Here is a 20,499-nt window from a genome sequence, read left to right as displayed (position 1 = left end):
CCACTAAAATTAAACATTTTCCCAATGCCAGTGTCACAAACGTTCTGCGTCTGTTTGGGAATCCTATTGTACTGTGCGTCACCATTCGTCGCCCTCTGAATAAAGGCTGTCTGGCTACCAGCTTAAATATTGCAGCAAACTAAAAACCAACCATCAGACTAGATTCATTCACTTCTGCTCATTCGGGCAACAAGGATTGGAGGCCATAGGTGGGAACCAGAGAGCAAAAAGTTCACTTCACACCATAGTGTGCCAAGAGAAAGGGAACGCAAATACTCTGGAGCTCTTACTGTGGCAAGTTGCCCATTTTCTACCATTTGCCTTTATTGCTGTTTGTTCTATACAGCCTATTTTTGAGCTCTGAAATTTCTTTAGTAGAGCAGTTTAGCAAATTTCAGAAAATGTACGTAAATTCTTTAGTGGGGGTGCAAGAGTTTCGTGACTATATGCTTGTTTGTTTGACCAGGCTATAAGGCTATATAAATTTGATTTGATAGTTTTTAAAAGGACAATACTTGCACTAGATGATTATATAATAGAACTTATGCCACAAAATGTAAACACATTTTGGAATTATTTTTGCCACAATCTAAATGACCTTTTACAAAACTCTTCAAATGTAACGAGTTCTAGTCTCCATATTGATATTATTCTATATTCAACACAAAATCACTTTACATCGCTGTCCATTCTCAAGCATTTCTTTGTTTGCTCTTCCTGTCTGCAGTGCTGACAGTCAACCATGGGTGACTGGAGTTTCTTGGGTAACATCCTTGAGGAAGTTAATGAGCATTCGACAGTAATCGGTAGAGTGTGGCTGACAGTCCTCTTCATCTTCCGAATCCTCATCCTGGGCACGGCTGCAGAGTTTGTGTGGGGCGACGAGCAGTCGGATTACGTGTGCAACACGCAGCAGCCAGGTTGCGAGAACGTTTGCTATGACGAGGCCTTCCCCATTTCACACATTCGCCTGTGGGTACTCCAGATCATCTTTGTTTCCACACCATCTTTGGTGTACGTGGGTCATGCTGTCCATCATGTACATATGGAGGAGAAACGCAAGGAACGGGAGGAGGCTGAACTAAACAGGCAGCAAGAGAATGAGGAAAGGCTGCCACTTGCACCTGATCAGGGGAGTGTCCGTACAGCCAAGGAGACAAGCACAAAGGGCAGCAAGAAGTTCCGTCTAGAGGGCACACTGTTGAGGACCTATATCTGCCACATCATCTTTAAGACTCTCTTTGAGGTAGGCTTTGTGGTGGGCCAGTACTATCTGTATGGCTTCCGAATCCAGCCACTTTACAAGTGCAGCCGCTGGCCGTGCCCAAACACGGTTGACTGTTTTGTCTCAAGACCCACTGAGAAAACCGTTTTCATCATCTTCATGCTAGCTGTGGCCTGTGTCTCACTTTTCCTCAACTTTGTGGAAATCAGCCATTTAGGCCTGAAAAAGATCCACTTTGCATTCCGTAAACCAGCCCGGCCACAAGTTGAGGGACATGGGGCAGTTGAAAAGGCCCTGCCTTCCATGGCAGTCTCCTCTATCCAGAAAGCCAAAGGCTATAAGCTGTTGGAGGAGGACAAAGCCGCATCTCACTTCTTCCCCATGACAGAGGTAGTGGGGATGGAGGCTGGGCGGCTACCGGCTCCTTACGAGCCATTTGATGAGAAATCAAATGAGGCAGCTGCACCTAAGAAAGACGTTTCGAAGCTGTATGATGAAACGCTGCCCTCCTATGCACAGATGACCATAATAGGGCAAAGTGCGACAGGAGTTCTATGCAGGGACGACAATGAGGATGATTTGGCTGTGGAAGCAGACGTGGAAGCCAGTGAGACAATAGAAGATACGCGACCGCTAAGCAGCCTGAGCAAGGCCAGCAGCCGTGCAAGGTCAGATGACTTGACAGTATAAATAAACTGGATTAGAAGTACAACAATATAAAGTCTAGTTATACTGAAGAAAGTAAAAACTAGTGAGAGAAAGAGAGGTGCCTTCCGGCAACTGTGACAACACTTATAATATCAGTTTATTATTTTGAAGAGGAAAAAGATAAAAAATTAAAATAATGCTGTGCAATTTTTGTGAGGAAACTTGAGAGCTTGATTCACTTTTTTATACAGCAGTATTTTTTGTACTATTTTATCAAACAGATTTAAGACATTATCAAACTAAATGTAGAGATCTGTAGCAGCTAGATCTACGGTGGGAGGTGTAAGTCGGGAGAACATATTTAGCAAAATATGTGCTGTTTTTTTTTTAAATAATAACTTTTCTATACAGAATTTTACTTATCTAAGATGAGATTCTGATGTTTACATTTTTGGATTAGCCATTAGCTAAATGTTGTATGTGATATTTTGAAATTAGTATTATTCTGATAAGAAAACTGTCAGGGCATCATCCTTTTCACCTCAATAAGTTCAACCATACATGATAATTACCAAATCACTCTTATTGATTTGTATGTAAATGGTACTGTAATGTTTGGCATGGACATGTGTATGTGTGAGGTGAAACTAATGCTGATAGTGTCATTGCACAGCTGTTCATCATGGCTTCCTATCAAAATATAGACTATTTATTTAAAAGAAATGATCACCACTGATAAATATGAAGAATTATAAAATACATTTTTTCTGGTGTCACTCACTTACATTGAGTGTATTTAACTATAACTGTACTAATTGCATTAGCCATAGAAATGATTGCAGGCCACATTCTTTGTAGACTCTGTGCATGCATCCATGATGACGATGATGATAAAGATCATGCCCAATCAGCACAAAGTATTGTTCAACAAGTGTCAATAAAACAACATTACATGACGTGTCATTACAGACGGTCAGATATCAGACATTGTTGTAAACAACATGTCCACACTTTGCCCTCCATGACCCTGAAGGTTTTTTTTTTTAAGGCAACTTTAAAGATTTCAGAGGACAAGAACAGAAGGGCTTCACCACTAATTTGACCTAAAACAAAAACAAGGCCATGGACAATAGTGTGAAATAGCAAAAAAAAAAAAAAATATTTCATCGTCAGTCATGCAAGTTTAGTTTGAAATTTTGGGGAGAAAATGTTTTAAATTTTTTTTTTTCATTATTATTACAAGTTCCTCTATTGTTTCTCATAGTGATTTTCTTTTGACCATATAAAATGTCTCATTGTTTTTCACTTTGTTTCTAAATACTTTCACAGTTCTACTGAAGTCATAGGACATAATTTACTGAAATGTATAAAAATGTAATGTTAACAGGGTGTTTACGATACCAGATATGTCAAAAGAGTTAAAAGTGCCTGTCCCCCCTCTCTCTCTCTCTGTGGTTTGAATGTAAAACTGTTATTTCATGCTGCTTATAAGCCTTTCCAGTAATGAAAATAACAGAATGAAAAAAAAAAAAAGGAAAACTTTTTGTTTGCTTGCACATCACTATTCTCTTCCCGTTTTACTCTGTTGCATTTCTATGAACTGGTTAGTGGAAACAACTTTGAAAACACAATGGCTGTAACTGATAAGATAAGTGCATAACATTACTTTAAATATTATTTGATTTACGTAAAATAAGCTTTCATTACCTGTGAAATAATAAAATAAACAACCAGCACAAACTTTGTCAGCTATCATGCAAAGAAGTTTGCGGCAGACAAATTATTCTGTATTTTGCAGTGGTCACAGAGGTTAAGCTGACAGCGATCAATCTGTTCACAGAAAACAAATAGCCCAGGAAAAAAGAATGAAAGAGACAATAAAATAGCACACTGATTTGTCCTCAAGACAGATTTGGGGTTGGCAATGCTATAATGATATCTCATTAATGGTCATCAGTTCTTAACTGTGATTTTAATTACTTTGTTCAAGTTCTTCTGTTGCTTTTATATTATTGGACATAATTTTTTCTTAATAATTTCTTAAACACAAAACATTCTTTTTACTAACTTGTGTTTCTTTACTGCTTATATACGCTTGCATGAGGAATTATCGTAAATTGAAACCTGTGGAAATAGCCAATAAAGTTCATGTGTGGTCAACAAGTCAGTCTGCCAGTAGTTATTTATATCCAAACGTGTGAAAATGTGTTCACACATAATTTGACACTTACAAACACACATTTATCTAGCATGAAGAGTCTGAGTTAACACATGCACAGTTTTTCTATGATGTCATGGACTTCCAATCACTTATATTTTAATTTATCCTAAGATAATTATATTTTATATCTCTTACTCCTAAGCCAAACCAGCCAGCAAAACGTTCTGTATTCTTACATTTTCATTAAGAGTAATTATTTAGTATGTTAATAAAGCCGTTTTCACTGAGGGTCTGTAAAATGTATGGTATCAGAAACATTAGTCACTCAGCACCATGGTACAGTAGGCCCTACTATTTATCAAAGGACCATATGATACACCACTGTACCCTGTTACTGGTTAAAGGATCATATTTAAACTGACCAAAAGTATTTAGAGGACGTAGGTAAAATAGTAAAATATAAAATAACAACTATGTAACTGCATAAAAGTGTTACCAGCCTACACAATAAACAAACAATGGGCCATATATCATATTAGACTTGTCTTTAGGTTACATTTGGAGTATTTGGTATGTCTCTTGAATTTCTATAGTGTCGTATTTCACTTTACCTTGAGAAGTTTCGTTTGTGGCTTTTGACGAGGAAGGCATTTTGGCATCTGTCTAATTTGGCTAGTCAAGTGACAGAAACATTGGCGCCAAAATACTGTAGTTTGACTGGACGCACGGCCTTTGACGTACAAGTGACACGATTTCTCCTCGCTTTCGAAAGTTGTTAAGCCTGTTTATTTGATGATTATATGGTTAGTTGCGTTTTATCATTTGAATTCTGTCGTCCTGCGACGGTGCGACCAAACTGAATTGAGAGCCTCTGCCATTGCTTCTTCGGCTGCCCTCTTGTGGTCTGTTTGGGAATTTCTCTTTTCAGTTTAAATCTACTTAAATTAAAGTCATTGTCTAGGCATATGAATGATGCAGTAAACGACATCAAGAGGATACTGTGCAGTCGTAATGATTACTGATAGATAAGTCTACTATAGAAGATTGCTTAATAAAAAGGGCTAAATACCCTGTTTCTACAGAAGTAGACCATGCCTAAGCAGTCCTGACTCTTGTGCTCAAAATCCATTGGTTATTGATTCATCTTTACTTGCTTATATCGTTTAAAATGATTATTTTACACATATCAACATATTTATAGACAAAAAAATAAAACAAACAAGAAAACTGATGGTGTGAACAAGACAATTTCCTGTGTTAGGCAGCTCATGTGAAATATGTGTGAATGGTCTTACACAGTGCAACACAAAACATGCAGCCTACAGTCATAAAGACTGCAGGGCCAAATTAGATCAAAGGGTAAGGATATATGGTCAATCTTCACTGATTTACACCTTAACTAAATGTTTTGTATTATGCTTGGAGAGGACAACATGTGGCAACTGCAAATATATTTTCACAGATTTTCTTTTACTTTATAATAAACCATCTTGAATTTAGCAGATGAATGGATCACACAACAATGGGTCACAACAGAAAAATGCTACAGGTGAGCTGAGATTAAATCATTGTTGGCATGATGATACTGAAGTTATACAGAGGCTGAGAAATAGGCATTAACTAAATGGCTGAATTTGACCCTGTTAATGTAGTGTAGAATAAAATAGTTTTGCAAAATGAGGTCGAGCTACCAGTGTAAAAGTAATAGTGACATTAAAAATACAAAGCAGATATGTCTGAACTAAGATGTCTAAACAAAATATGTATTCTTTTATTTTTTAACACCAGAACAAAATCAGACCCATTCGAACATCCCAAAGATGACCGTGTATATTTTGCTTTGTGGTTTTGGTTTTTTCTTTGCATTCGCTCTCTTCTTGACTTTTTGGAATCTCCTGAAAAACACAGGGTGAGTGACAGCTTCCTATGAAATTTTCATCTCAGATTTAGTTCACGTGCTGCATCCAGAACAAACCTACCATATGATGTATGAAATGAAGAACAATTAATTTTTTTATTTCACAGGCAAAAATCACAATTGAAAACACAAGAAAATGAGGTAAAAGAGGATGTTTATATAAACGACAATATCATTAATGAGGTCTCCTTCATTGAGGTATGAAAGTTGTAAACTCACACCACCCCAATGCTATTATCACATGTCAGTATCTTGATATTCGTACCATGGGTCACTAGTTTTATTTTGCCTTCATTTTCAGGCTTCTGAAAAGACGAAGAGACGAGAAAAACATAAAAGTTACCAAGAGAGGATGAACTCAGTTTACTATGAGTGGAACTCAAACCATCATTAACATACCTGTAAAATGTTGTTTCAGTAAAAATCAATGGCTTAATTATGCATTATTCTGAGCTACAGTAGCTACAGTAAGCGTGAACGCCAAAGTAACATCTGCACCAGCCTGCCCATGTCTACTTATTGTCTTTTGATCAATAAATTATGGTTCCACTATCTTGATAAATTCTCTGTTTGAACTTGAATCAGTGAATATAGGATTCACAAACACTGGAGAAAATTGTTCTTCCCAAATGCAAACCTCTCACATTTTTGGTACACTTGGAAAAACAAAACCAAAACAAGATGCAAATGTAATATTTCCATGACCCCAAAACGAAAATATTCACTGGTATGCTTAACGTGTACTGTAGGATACATTCACAAACTGATAAAGTGCTGACCAAGTATTCACAGTTGAGCGATTGAAAAAGGGAGGCACAAAATACATAATAAACCGAAGGAGAAAATTATTTTTGGTCACTGCACAAGAGGTGAGACAGACACATCTGTTTTCTGTATAAATATGCCTATATAGGCCTAATACTTTAAATATGTATGTAAAACTTGAATAAGTAATTATAAATGTAATAAGCAACAGACTGATATATTTAAATATGAATTTGCCTATATAAATATTTATTCATCAAAGTTTCTTTTAGTTATCTTTTAACCATTATATAATATAATAGGGAAATATTTCTTACATAATGACTCATTAATAAAAGTTGTATTACCCATCACCCACATGACGACCATATACAAACCATTTTGTAAACTTTTGTTCTTGACTTTTTTATTATAAATATATTATTTTCAATTTTGCCAATGTATGAATGGTTTGTAACGCAACTTAAAAAATTAGCCCTTCCCGGACTTCCTAGGTTACCTATTAAAGCCTGTAGACTGATTTTCTGCAAAGGGAGCAGGTTGCTTTTGCCGGGAAAATCCAATTTGAATTGGCGTTCTTCTTATTGGACAGGTAATCTTACATAACTGCAAAGCATGTGAAATATAGTGCCATAAGGATCGATCTGTGTAACTTTAGCTAAGTTGATCTTGCCTGCTAACGCTGACAAATTGCAAGCTATCTTGCTTTGTAACTTTCAGATAATTTAAATGATCTTCTCTTTATAAAGTCATGTTAATGTTAATGTCAATGTCAGTCTGTAATTATTCAGCAAGATAAACTACAATAACACATGAAATGAATGCTAGACAATGTTCAAGATAATGCAAAAAGACCCAGTCATTAGTGTAACGTATCTTGGTTATACAGAAAATATATACAGTATATTATTATAAAACAATAGTGCATCAATATATCAAAATTACAGTTGTGATGGAATCACATCAATACTGATTTGTGTGTTTATAACATATTTATAATGTACAGTCTATTTTATAAACAGCTACTGTCATCATCCACCAAACAGCTATTGATAAAGCTAGCTAGCTAGCAAACACCGATAAACGTAGTCAATGTATCACGCAAAGAAAAGTATTTACTTCAAACTACAGTCTCGTATAGTCAGACCTGTATCCACACTTTGTTTTAGCCCTGTTCCAGCACTGGAGAGTCAAATATAATATACAGTCTCAAAGTTTGTAATAAAACAATCATAACTGTCATTTTAATTATGATACCTCATCTGTCGGTGAATCATGTTCAATCTCTTTGTACATAATCTCTTTGTAATCGTCTTTGTTTTGGTCGATGCTTGTGTCCCTATGGAGTGTGTGCATGAGCATGAGCAACAGGTAGCTGCAGTTCACTTAATGGCCACAAGTGTCATTAATGACAAGTGTTTCTGAATCTTACATACTGCACCTTTAAAGAAAATTAATAAAGATTTATGCATTTCTAGTTCTTAACAAAATCTTAAAAAATAAAAAATACTAATAATAATAATAATACTATATATATATATATATATATATATATATATATATATTTATTATTATTAAATTATATATTAGGTCATATTTAACTTGGTTTTATATTTAACGCCATTTTGTGGTCCGTTCTGCATAAAGTGGCGGCTCATTTTAGCTTATCGCGGCCTATTCGGCCACTTTCGAGGCCGACCCGCCGGCCTGCTCGGTTCTCCCGATGGCTAGTCCGCCCCTGATCGGCCCAAATGTGCGTCGGTCCACCGGGAAAATAGCCGGTATGCCAGATTACCAGTTCAGCCCTGGATGTACGTGTCTTTCCACAGAAGATTCAGACCCTTTCACAATTAATTTTCCTCACTGTCGTCTGCTGTTACGCAGAGGTAAGACAGAGAAAAAGAAGAAAAAATTAAGTTTATGAGTAGAACAGTAGATTTGATATGTCGAATCGATTCAATTCTACTATGTAGTCATTTATCTTAGAGTGTGTGATATTAATACTTTATGGACAGATGATCAGATGCTAATTAAAAAAACTAAAGGTACCTTAAAAAAGTTGGAATTTAAATTATAATGATTAATTTTTCACTTTTGACTTTTATCTCCAATCAAGCGATCTAATCGAACTTATCCTTAATTTACTTTATCAGATAAGATTTTGTGTGTTTATTGTGTGAAATTATTGTAAGATAGTTTCAGCTTTTGATTGGCTTATAGACTATCTAAAATATTGTTAACAACTTAAGTGCTGTAGGTTAAGAGTCATGACAATTTGTTACATTTTGCAGTGCTTGTCTTGTTTATTAACAAGTTGTGTGGCCACATTGGTGGTCAGTTTGTTGGGACTGTCCCTACAGCAAATTACCCATAAAGGCTTTCCCAGTAGTACTGCCCACCACAAAGCAAGCACCATCTGGAAGAAGGTTCTGAGTAGAACCAACAAAATGAAAAACCCTCTATAAGAAAGTTTTTAGGTAGTTCCATCACTTAGGTAGGGAGCACGTTAAGTGATGTTTGAGTCAGACTCAAAGTGTACTTTTATGTGCAGAACTACAGTGTGATAGGAACATAAGAAATCAACAGATGATGCTAAGAACATTTGATTGTTTATGGGTCCATTAGACAACTAGATTTTTTAATTTTCTGAACAAAAAGTATGTGGTGCATTGCCATGCAAAAATCACCTCCACAATGCTAGAGTTGGCTGCCAGTGTAACGGGAGCTGTACAATGTATATAAACCTCACTCTTCTGACCTCAAGAGGTGCACTAGCAACTGACACTAGAGGTTGTAGCCTTTAGCATCCTTGTTAGCGCACTCGCCTCCCATGCTGGAGACACATGTTTGAGTCCCGTATGGAGCAGGTAGAACAGGAGCGTCACAATGGTGCCGTGACCCGGATGGGAGTGAGGTTTAGGGGGGTGAGTGTAATGGGAGCAGCTGATAGATAGCTGTGCGATGTGTATACAACTCACTCTTCTGACCTCAAGAGGTGCACTAGCAACTGATGCTAGAGGCTGTAGCCTTAAGCCTCCTTGTTAGCGCACCCGCCTCCCCGGAGATGCCGTTCGAGTCTCATACGGAGCTGGTAGAAGCATCACACCAGGGTGATGTGTATGGTCTTCTGATTTGTGATGTGGTTGCTAGGTTGTTGCATACTGGCCCAAGTTAGTCTCTATGATATTCTGGTCCCTAGATACTGTATGGCTCAGGCCTCTCCTTCAATGTATTTTCTTTTTGCCAATGTATTGTCTGCAAGGCAAAAACTTTAAGTCTGATTGCTTTGAATAACAAAAGTACCTGTTTCCCCAACATGTCGTACAATTTGAGATAAGCTTGTCCATAGTAAGCACAACTTATTTCTTACACTTATAACTCACAACACTTACAACAACAAATTACTTATTACTTACAAATTTTTACTATAGTCATATGGATATTTGTTTTGTGAATCATGCGAGAAGATGCGTGATACCTTCAGAAGGTTATCAGAGTACGTACCTAGAGCCAATTGTCATACCAAACCCCTGCAAGTTCCTTTTGAAGAGTGTAAACAGTAGAGAGTGTGTCAGATGTGGGTCAGAAATTCTCAGGGTTTCAACAGATGCATGACCAGCTGCTGTTTGTCTTAGCAGGTAAAAGCAAAGTAATTGCTACGTGGAGCAATGCTGGAAAGAAAAACAATAGTGACACAACCACCCAGGTGATAAGGACATTTCAACACAAACATATTAAGGCCCTGTCCCCCTGGAAACTATGAGTGTCAATATATTTAAATAATTAATCACAATCATTAACTGTGATAGCAGAAGTTTAGGGAACTGTCAGTTTTTAAGTTGTAGGCCCTTTATCTGGATTTCTTCAGCAGTTGTAGCATTTTAAGATTTTCTGTCAAGATTTATAGTGAAAAGGGTGTTACATTTTTGTCTATTCTCACCCAAAACCAATTGAATTACTGATTAAACCACTGGAGATGTATCCATACTTTTATGTTGCCTTTGTGTGATATTTGGACCTTAAGAATTCTGGCCACCATTTACTTGCATTGTATGGACCATCAGAGCTGAAATATTCATCTAAGACCCTTGTTTGTGTTCAGCTGAAGAAAGAAAGTCTTACACACCTTGGATGGCTTTAGTGTGCGTAAATGACTAGAGAATTTTAATTTTTGGGTGAACTATCCCTTTAACATTATTAGACTAATGCAAACACACAGCTATTCTATCTTTCACAAAATCACACACTGAAAGTCATAAGTGTGTGTGTGTTTGTCTGCATGCAGTAATTTTGGATTTGTAGCTCTGGCATGTGATCATTCTGCTGGCCTTGCCACACGGCAGATGTGCTGGTTTTTTTATGTTGGCGCCTGGAGGCCTGTTAAGCCTGCACATCATACAGAAGAAATGTGAATACTGTGGTATTGTATTGTACATGTAAATTAACTGCATTCCTTTAACGCTGGTAAATGGAGTAAAAATAAACGTATTAAAACAGGTAGATTTTGTCCCATTATACAATTCTGCATTGCATTTAAACACCTAAACCGCCATTCAGGCTAGTAATTTCAGTTCACTTTTTACAGTGTAGAAAACAAAATATGTTACAATCTTTAAACCAGATATTTTAAACTAGCCCCATTCAAGAAAATAAAACCAATATCCGAACTGAAATCTATTTTGTGAGGAAGCATATTACAAATGTTTTTTTGGTCTGTGAACATATCAAATATAAAATGAACGAAGCTTGTTTGTCATCACTGATGAGCACACACACACTGATCGTAATAAAGCCATGTAAGATAATTCTATTGGCGTGCAAAGCATATCTGCGATTACACACATTACCCCATGTATTGCAGAGAAACAGACAGTGCCAGAGAGAAAGCTGCCGACTCACATTAGGCTGCTCCACCCTAAATGATCCCCTTAAAACATAATCCCTTTGCATCACTTCTTTGGGAACCAAGTTTTAATGTGCTCATGAATCTGCCAAGTTAGAGGTGAAAGGACAGAGGTAAGGGTTCAAAATACATACCCAGCTATCACTGCATTGTTCTGCACATTCTGTCCGAATTAGCAGTCTGCACTGAGTCAGCAATTGTGGACTTGCATTTGTGTTCACTTGTTTAGTTCATTTAAAGAGTAATACTTAATTTTTGAGGTATTTCCAAGAGATTCGCTGAGAAAATCGCATATACTACATTGAATATGTTATATAAAAAAAGGGAAATTCTTTTTTGTTCTTTATTTGATATTTTATGTATCACCAAAAAGTTTATCTAATTTATTTTAATTAGTGATAATTAATGGGATGGCAATTTTAAGACTTCTGGTGATTTGTCATTAACCAGCTAACAGAAATGGGCATTCTGTTGTCAAAATTCTAAATTTACCAACAGGCTTGTCAATACTATATTATGTATTATGTATATATTTAGGTGAGATCATAAATCATATTTAGGCAAACCTCAATGTTCAAGCATTATATGGTACAATTTTGATATGAAATTTGTCCTCTAGAGTGGTCAGAACATGATAAAAACTCACAGATGTTGCAGATGGTTTGTATGTGGGTATGTGTGTGGGAGTGTGTGCCATCTGTCATCTTGCAGATGTGTGGTGCTTCTTTTTATTAGATGACAAGGGTCAACAGATCTGGCTCCCATTTGGAGCTGTTAGTGAAGCTTTTCTAGACCAATCAGACGACACAGCAAAAGAGCAGCACACGTCTATCAGGTGTGTGTGTTTGTGTCTTTGTTTAGTTGAAATATACATGAAAAAATGATGGTGGACAAGAACCCACAAAATAGATTTCTGGGAAGGCTGTATGCATGTGAAATATGTAGCATCATTTGTCTTTTGGGTGTTACGTAATAAACAAAACTACATGTATTCTATGCATAAAGTGTCTGTCCAAGTGTCCATTTACATTTATGCAGACACTTTTATCCAAAGCAACTTACAGTGCTCTTATTACAGGGACAATCCCCCTGGAGCAATCTGGAGTTCAAGGACACAATGGTGGTGGCTGTGGGGCTTGAACAAACGTCCTTCTGATTACCAGATTACCAGTTATGTGCTTAGACCACTACACCACCACCACTCCCTAGTCAAAAGTCAAAGTTAAAAAGATTTCAGGTTAAAGGTTATGTCATGATCCTGCCTCTTTCGTCCTGTTTATTCTTGTGTTGGCAGGTTTGTGACAGTTTCCTCTGTCCTCTCAGGTTGTCCCATGTGCGGTTGTTTCTCTCTCTCCCTCGTGTTTCTCACAGGTGCTGCTCAGCAGTAAAGGTATTCACGAGTCCACCCAAACCCGAGGACCCGGGACCTGACCTGGGACTCGTAAGGGTTCGAGTCCTATTTTAAACGGTCAGCCAGGTCCAGGTCGGGTCCTATTCTTGTACTTCGGGTCCTGTGTCAGTTTAGCATCTGCAGTGATGCGATGACACACACACACACACACACACACACACACACTTCTGTTCAGGCACCAGATGTGATAAACAGTGTATTAGTAAATTATGGATCAATAATTTGTATTTGGGATTTAGTATTTGGACTAACTGAACTGTTTTCTAAAACTCCTACACACATGGATTTTAACTTTTGATGTGTATCTCTCCTTTACCACTAGCTGAAGCCCTTACACCAGTCCAACACCAAATGCCACAGTGAAGTCGAAACAACCCGAGTATCATCATGACTGATGATGACACTCCCCCCTTGTTTGTTTGAATATCTCTAATGTTTCAATGCTTGTGTGCATGTTTTGTGCAGGAGATGATGAGTAAAAGTAAAGTTTGTGCGAATGTGTTCTGTGGAGCTGGGAGAGAATGTGCAATGACAGAGAAAGGAGAACCCACCTGCCTGTGCATAGAGGTGACTCAAAACATGTTTTGAAATCACCATAATTACACTTTGACCCTGCACATACCCCTCGACACTCTCACACACACATGCGCTGTTTTCCACCATAACATCATCATCTGCCAAATTGACTCGCAACCCTACTCTTTCTTGATCCATTATGTGTGTTTTTTAGAGTGTGCCTTTGAGGATGAGATGTTTGAGGATGGTGCTGAGACTCAGGTGGAATGTAACCGCTGCGTTTGTCCTGTGGAAACTGGGTCTGCACTGCTGTAAACTGTGATGGTAAGCCAAAACTCTGAACTGAGATTGTGGTGTTTTTCTTGCTTTTGGCCTCAATGCTAGGTGTTGGAAAGGAATAAACCTGACCGGGATCACATTTTTCTGTAAGTGTGGAATGTGGTTTTACTTACTGATTTTCCCTCTCTCTTCAGGATCAAATAAGTTACCTGCTCTTGAAGAAATGGAGGGAAATATCAGGAGATGACAGAAGAGGAATGGATGCAGCGACTGGCCAAACTCAATAAACTTCAGGTTGGTTCTGAGCATATGCAGAAACCTCAGGATCAGTCTTGATGGAAACATGGCCCCTCACCGCATGCCAAGTCTTCCTGTTAATGAGGTGTCATATGTGCACATTCTTCTTAAAATCCAGTGCTGGTATCCAATTATTTTTCCCCCTGCTGCGGTTGGTTGATCATGGGCGTAAAGCAAATAAAATGTCTGACTTTTACCCTTTTTGGTTTCATAGGAAACTGTGGAGAGGATGAAAGTGGCCACTAATGAAGTCTTAGGAGAATGGAGCATCCATTCTGATCAGACAACAAGTGAAAAGAACAGGACAAAAAAAAGTCAAATTTCATGCATTCACTCTTGATGCTATAAAGATTCAGATGTAAAATGCCAGTAAATAATATCAGTTACATTAGATAATCAAAATTACCCCACAGATTCTCTGCGATGCATGTATTGCCTTTTCCTGCCTGGCCAAAAAGACAAACAAACAACAAAAACACTCAAAATTAACTACCTTCTCCATAGTATTTAAAATAATGTCTGGCATCTTTGTTTTACAAAGTGTGCAACATGTACACTACATATCTGTTAACATGTAAAAAAAAAAGTGTTTTAGGTTTCATGTCCCTTTAATAACTGGTCAAGATCATGACAGATGACTGAAGCAAACATCAAAGAGTGAAAGTGGTCAGGTGGAAGAATGAATCTTCAGTTAAAACCTTAAAATATATTCTTTCTAGATACGGAAAATAAAGTTCAAGTTGTAACAACCTGGACTGAACAATAAATGTAAAATTAAAGTGTTTCGCTTTTGATCTTTGAAATTTGGGTGTGTATGGTCTGATTGACTTTATTTGAATAACAAAACTGTCACTGTCATTTAGTTTTTGCCTTGATATATAATTTCTTACCATACTGGGTGTTCAAGTTTACAGCTTTACTAATGTTCCTGATGACAGAATAATTTTTGCTACTTTTGAATTACAGGCAAAAAACTATGTTTGTGAACAAGAAACTGTTACACAACTATTTTGTATGTTCAGGGAACAAATTCACAAATATATTTCTTAAGAAATACAACCCCAATTCAAAAAAAGTTGGAACAGTATGAAAAATGCTACTAAAAACAAAAAAGAGTGATTTGTAAGTTATATTCACCCTTTGCTATATTAAAAGCACTACAAATACAGATAATATAATGTTTTTGCTTGTGAATTTCATTGTTATTTGAAAATGTACAGTCAAATCAGATTATTGCAACTCGCTCCAAAAAAGTTGTGTCGGGCAATTTAAGACTAATAACAATTTTATGAATTGAAATAACAAGGCGACACAGGAGGTGTTAAGCAGGTGAGGAAATCGTGTCATAGTATATAAGGAGATTCCAAAAACAGCCTAGTCCTTCAAGTGCAAGGATCATTCGAGATTTGTCAATTTGCCAACAGATGCCTCAGCAAATAATCCAGCACTTTGAGAACAATTTTCCCCAAAGGCAAATTGGAAGGATTTTGGGCATTTGACCCTCTAGAGTGCACAATATAGTTAAAAGATTCAAGGAAACTGGTAAAATCTCGGAATTGGGGTTGTAAAATAAGAAGAAAATAGTAGTTTAAGGAATTTTTCACCGAAAAAATGTAATTCGCTTAACATTTTCTCACACTCATGCCATCCCAGATGTGTATGAGTTTATTTCTTCTGCAGAACACAATTGAAGATTTTTAAATAAATACCTCAACTCTGTAGGTCCATATAATGCAAGTGAATGGTGACCAAATCTTTGAAGCTCAAAAAGCACATAGAGCCAGCAATACATTTACCCATAAGACTCCAGAAGTTTAATCAATGTCTTCTAAAGAGATCTAATCATTTTTGGGCAAGAATAACTATTTATTTTCCTTCTAAATGAAACAAGACACCAATAAGCTCTTTGGCAATCATGATATCCAGCTCAAGAATACTTCATAGCTCCATTTACTATGCTGTGTATGTGTTAATTGCATGCAGAAGTGTAATTGATCATGAGCGTGCCTAGAGACTGCCCCCAGCTCCCTAGAGAACTTTGGGATTTATGTCATGTTTAATGTGTGTTCATGTTTTGGGGCATCAGGAACCGCCACTAGTGGGGAGATATGTAATGTTTAATATGTGTGTTCATGTATTTCATGTCTTGAAAAGTCTAGTTCCTGTTTCATGTCATGTGGTTCCCTTGTCATGTGATTTCATATTTACTTTCATGTGTCTTGTTTTCATTGGTTTATTGTCTTGTTAACTTGTTATCAGTTCTGTTATGTCATTGGTTCATGTTTCATTGTCTTGTTTTCAGTCTTGTATTTTCATTGTTGGTATTGTTAACTTGTTACCCATGTCTGAGTATTTATAGCCCTCATGTTTGCCATTGTCTCTTGTCAAGTATTGTATGTGAATGTAACTTTGTTCAAGCCTAGTTTTATGTCAAGTCTAGGTTTATGTCAAGTCATTTGTTCACGATTGGATTTATGGTTTTTGGATTTCACTCTTGTAAATCAATAGTTATTGGGAAACTAGGCTCAGAACTCTATGAATGTGCATGTCTTATTGAAGCGCTTTCATTGCACTCATGCACACACATATAAAATCAGACACGCATCGGTGGCTTTTCTTTCATCTGTTCTTCAAAATAAAATCACTTTTCATCAAATGCACATCTTTGTGTCTAATTTCTTGTAATATTTCACTCCGAGAATTCTTACTTGTCGCCTTCCACAGTGGCTGGTACATCAGCAAAATAAACTGCATGAAAAACCAGCATTTGGCGGGTGTTGATTTTAAACCTTGTTCACCAGGGTAGGCTGTATGACAAATTTGGAATAAAGGAAATCAAAGCACTCACACTGTCTGCAGGAAAATTATCTGTAGAAAGATTTAAACGATCATGTGTTGGTGAATGGTGAGACACCCTGCAAACCACTTGGTTTTTAACCACTTGTGGCTCCTGACCCCTGATCTAGGATGACCATCCATCCACATTTTTTGGACCTGAACAAAGCAAACAAATATTTGTAGAGCAACCTCTGTATGTGACCTGTAAAGCTGGCATTTGCATGTCCACCCAGGTGAGGGGAGAAACAAGCCCTGAGTCTTTATTAATATATTATCCACACTAAATATTATGTGACAAGAACAGAAAATGCCAGCCAAAAATGTGATCTTTAGGCAAGTAGGCTTCACCTGGCCACAGCGGGACAGAAAAGTGTGAAGTATAGTTTTGTTGTTTTTTTAATTTCATGTCTTATGTTGTAAACTACATTTCCCATGGTCCTCTGTGCTGTGTTGTAGTCTAAAGGAATTGCACATGCTCTGTAAACAAAAAGATATATAAATGATGACTCGTGTCTCTGCGTTGTATTTGCAAGCTAAATAAAAAGGTTAAAGAAAAGTTCCATACGCAACAAAATTGGCGACGAGGACGACGAATACCCACCCAAAAGATCGATAAATGTGGATCTGGTTTGCATTGTGAAGATGACGAAAAATTAATGCTTTAATGGTTGTCAATATTTTGGAGGAGAGAGGGAGAAAAACAACGATTTCAGATAAGTGAATAGATTGTTTGCAGTGAAAATACTGAAGGAATGGCTGCAGTTACTGGAAGTATGGGTTCTTTTGATGAAAGTACTGAGCAATGGAGCTCATATACAGAACATTTTGAGTACTTTATGGCAGCCAACGTGATTGAGGGCAAACAGTAAAGCAAACAGTAAAGTACACAAAATGCAAACTGAGAAACCAGCAAACAACCCAAGGGCCATGTTTCTGTTGTGGTAGGGTTGGCCATTCTCCTTCTGCATGCTGGTGTAAATACATGGATTGCCGCTGTTGTGAAAAAAAAGGACACATCGAGTGGCATGCAGGAATATAAATATAAAAGAAAAAATGTCTGTGAACAAGAGAACAGTGAAAAAGGGACAGAAAAAGAAATACATCCATGCCATGGAACAAGGAGAAGTGGAGTACAACGACATTTCTGAGGATGAGTTATCGTTGCACGTGTTGACTATCATTGGAGGTTCCAAAGCGTATAGCATCACTGCATTGTTGGAGGGACAGCCAGTGAACATGGAAATTGACACTGGTGCAGCAGTGTCTCTTGTGTCTGACACAGTGTACAAACAAACATTTAAGCATTTACCACTCAAACCTGCAGACATAAGATTGAAAACATACACAGGATAAACTGTAGCCATAAAGGGGGTTACTGAAGTCACAGCGAGCATAAATGGACAGAGGAAAAAGCTGCCACTCTACGTAGTTAAGGGCGAGTACCCTTCTTTGTTGGGTCGTTCATGGCTTAATCAGATTAAAATAGACTGGTTGTCCATACACATGATGGTACAATTTTTTTTTATGTAGATGCTGTCTTACAGAGACATGCTGAAGTCTTTAAGCCGGAATTAGGTAGTATGAAGGAAATCACTGTGAAATTGGACATAAGACCAGGGAGTGCACCAAAGTTTTTGAAAGCACGTCCGCTGCCATACGTATTGAAACCAAAGGTTGAGGCAGGTTTAGAGACACTAATAAAGGATGGTGTCTTGGAACCAGTAAGTGTGAGTGAATGGGGAACGCCCATTGTACCTATCAAAAAAGATGATAGTGTCTGGATATGTGGTGATTTTAAAGTCACTCTAAATCCAGTGCTGACAGCAGATCAATATCCACTGCCTCATATCGAGGACAGAAATTCAGCAAGATTGACTTAAATCAAGCCTATAGGTATCAACGTCTTCCTTTTGGAATCACATCAGCTCCAGCACTTTTCCAATGGGCAATGGACCAAATTTTGACTGGACTCCCAGGAGTGCTGTGTTACTTGGATGATATCCTTGTAATTGGAGAAAATTATGAGTTACATTTGCAGAACTTGGATGCAACTCTACAGAAGTTGAAAGACTATGGACTGAGAGTGTACAAGAAAAAATTTGAATTTTTCAAATCATCGGTTGAATATCTCAGCCATGTGATTGATGCATCTAGTTTGTATAAATCCCCATCCAAGGTTAAAGTAATCGTAGAGGCCCCAGCACTTCAGAATGTCAGTAAGCTGTGATCTTTTTTGGGGTTGCTAAAATATTATGGCCGTTTCATTCAAGATTTGAACCTGCACAGGTTATTGTGTCAAGAGAAAAATTGGAAGTGGACACCTGAATTTCAGGAGACCTTTCGAAAAGCAAAAGAGAGGTTGCTGAAGTCCAAGGCGTTGATAGACTTCGATCCCTCTTTACCGTTACAACTGGCTTGTGATGCTTCACCATATGGTGTGGGAGCCGTGCTATCCCACATCATGCCAGATGGACAATTGCATTTGCCTCCAGATCATTGAGTAAGGCAGAAACAAATTATGCTCAGATAGAGAGAGAAGAACTGAGCATTGTTTTTGGTGTGCGGAAATTTCATCAGTATATTTTTGGGAGGAAGTTTACTCTAGTAACTGATCACTGCCCACTCACTTCCATTTTTGGTAAATTCACTGGCATACCCTCTCTCGCTGCTAGCAGGATGCAGAGGTGGGCCTTGTTGTTGTCTGCACACAATTACGACATCAAGTATCGAAAATCAGAACTGCACTGTAATGCAGATGACCTTTCCAGATTGCCTTTGCCAGACAGCAAGAAAGACAAGCAGGCCGCTGACATTTTCTACTTCAAACAGGTAGAAAACACCCCTGTGACTGCTTTACAAGTATGTAAGTGTACTCGTAATGACCCAGTGTTATCTTCAGTCATGGACATGGTCATGTCAGGCAAGAGTAAAAGTGAAGACCCAAGTCTAAGGCCTTATATCTCACGGCGACAGGAGCTCACAGTGCAGTCTGGTTGTTTGTTGTGGCGAAGGAGAGTGATTATTCCGTCAGCATTTCGTAAGCCAGTCTTGAAACAGTTACACACAGGACACTGGAGTTGTTCGCATGGAGAAGATAGCAAGGAGCTATTTCTGGTGGCCAGGGGTTGGTGGACAAATTGAGGAAAAAGCAAGAATTTGTCCTTCATGTCAGCAAAAACGCAACACTCCACAGCCTGCTCCTGTGGGATTTTCCTGAAAAGTCATGGCATCGTATCCATGTTGATTTTGCAGGCCCTGTGGAGAACAGAATGTTATTCCTTGTCGTCGATGCACACAGTAAATGGCCCGAGGTTTCCACTATGAGTTCAACCACTTCTGAGAAAACCATTGAGATGTTGGGAGAAATGTTTAGTCGATTTGGACCACCATTGCAACTTGAATCAGATAATGGTCCCCAATTCGTATCTCAGGAGATGGCTACATTCTTGCAGGTAAATGGGGTACAACACATCAAATCGACACCATACAATCTTTCAACCAATGGGCAGGCGGAACGTTTTGTGCAAACTATGAAGCA

The 20,499-nt window shown here is 37.8% G+C and overlaps 1 protein-coding gene and 1 long non-coding RNA gene across 2 annotated transcripts; both read left to right on the top strand.

The window, feature by feature from the left end:
* Nucleotides 1-161: 161 nt before the first annotated feature.
* Nucleotides 162-4,023, top strand: LOC127652127 (gap junction alpha-8 protein-like). The gene is made up of 2 exons (XM_052138183.1): nt 162-294; nt 728-4,023. Exon 2 carries the CDS (start codon nt 743-745, stop codon nt 1,913-1,915), a length of 1,173 nt encoding a protein of 390 aa, XP_051994143.1. The 5' UTR covers nt 162-294; nt 728-742; the 3' UTR covers nt 1,916-4,023.
* A 9,443-nt stretch (nt 4,024-13,466) lies between these two features.
* On the top strand, nt 13,467-14,121 carry LOC127651186 (uncharacterized). Its single transcript, XR_007971533.1, has 3 exons — nt 13,467-13,598; nt 13,762-13,871; nt 14,021-14,121. It is a non-coding gene; the product is annotated as an uncharacterized LOC127651186 (long non-coding RNA).
* The last annotated feature ends 6,378 nt before the right edge of the window (nt 14,122-20,499 follow it).

Source organism: Xyrauchen texanus, chromosome 11, assembly GCF_025860055.1.
Source record: "Xyrauchen texanus isolate HMW12.3.18 chromosome 11, RBS_HiC_50CHRs, whole genome shotgun sequence".
In the NCBI taxonomy this organism is placed as follows: Eukaryota; Metazoa; Chordata; class Actinopteri; order Cypriniformes; family Catostomidae; genus Xyrauchen; species Xyrauchen texanus.
The sequence above is the reverse complement of the archived record's forward strand: the minus strand, read 5'-3'. Positions and strand labels throughout refer to the sequence as shown.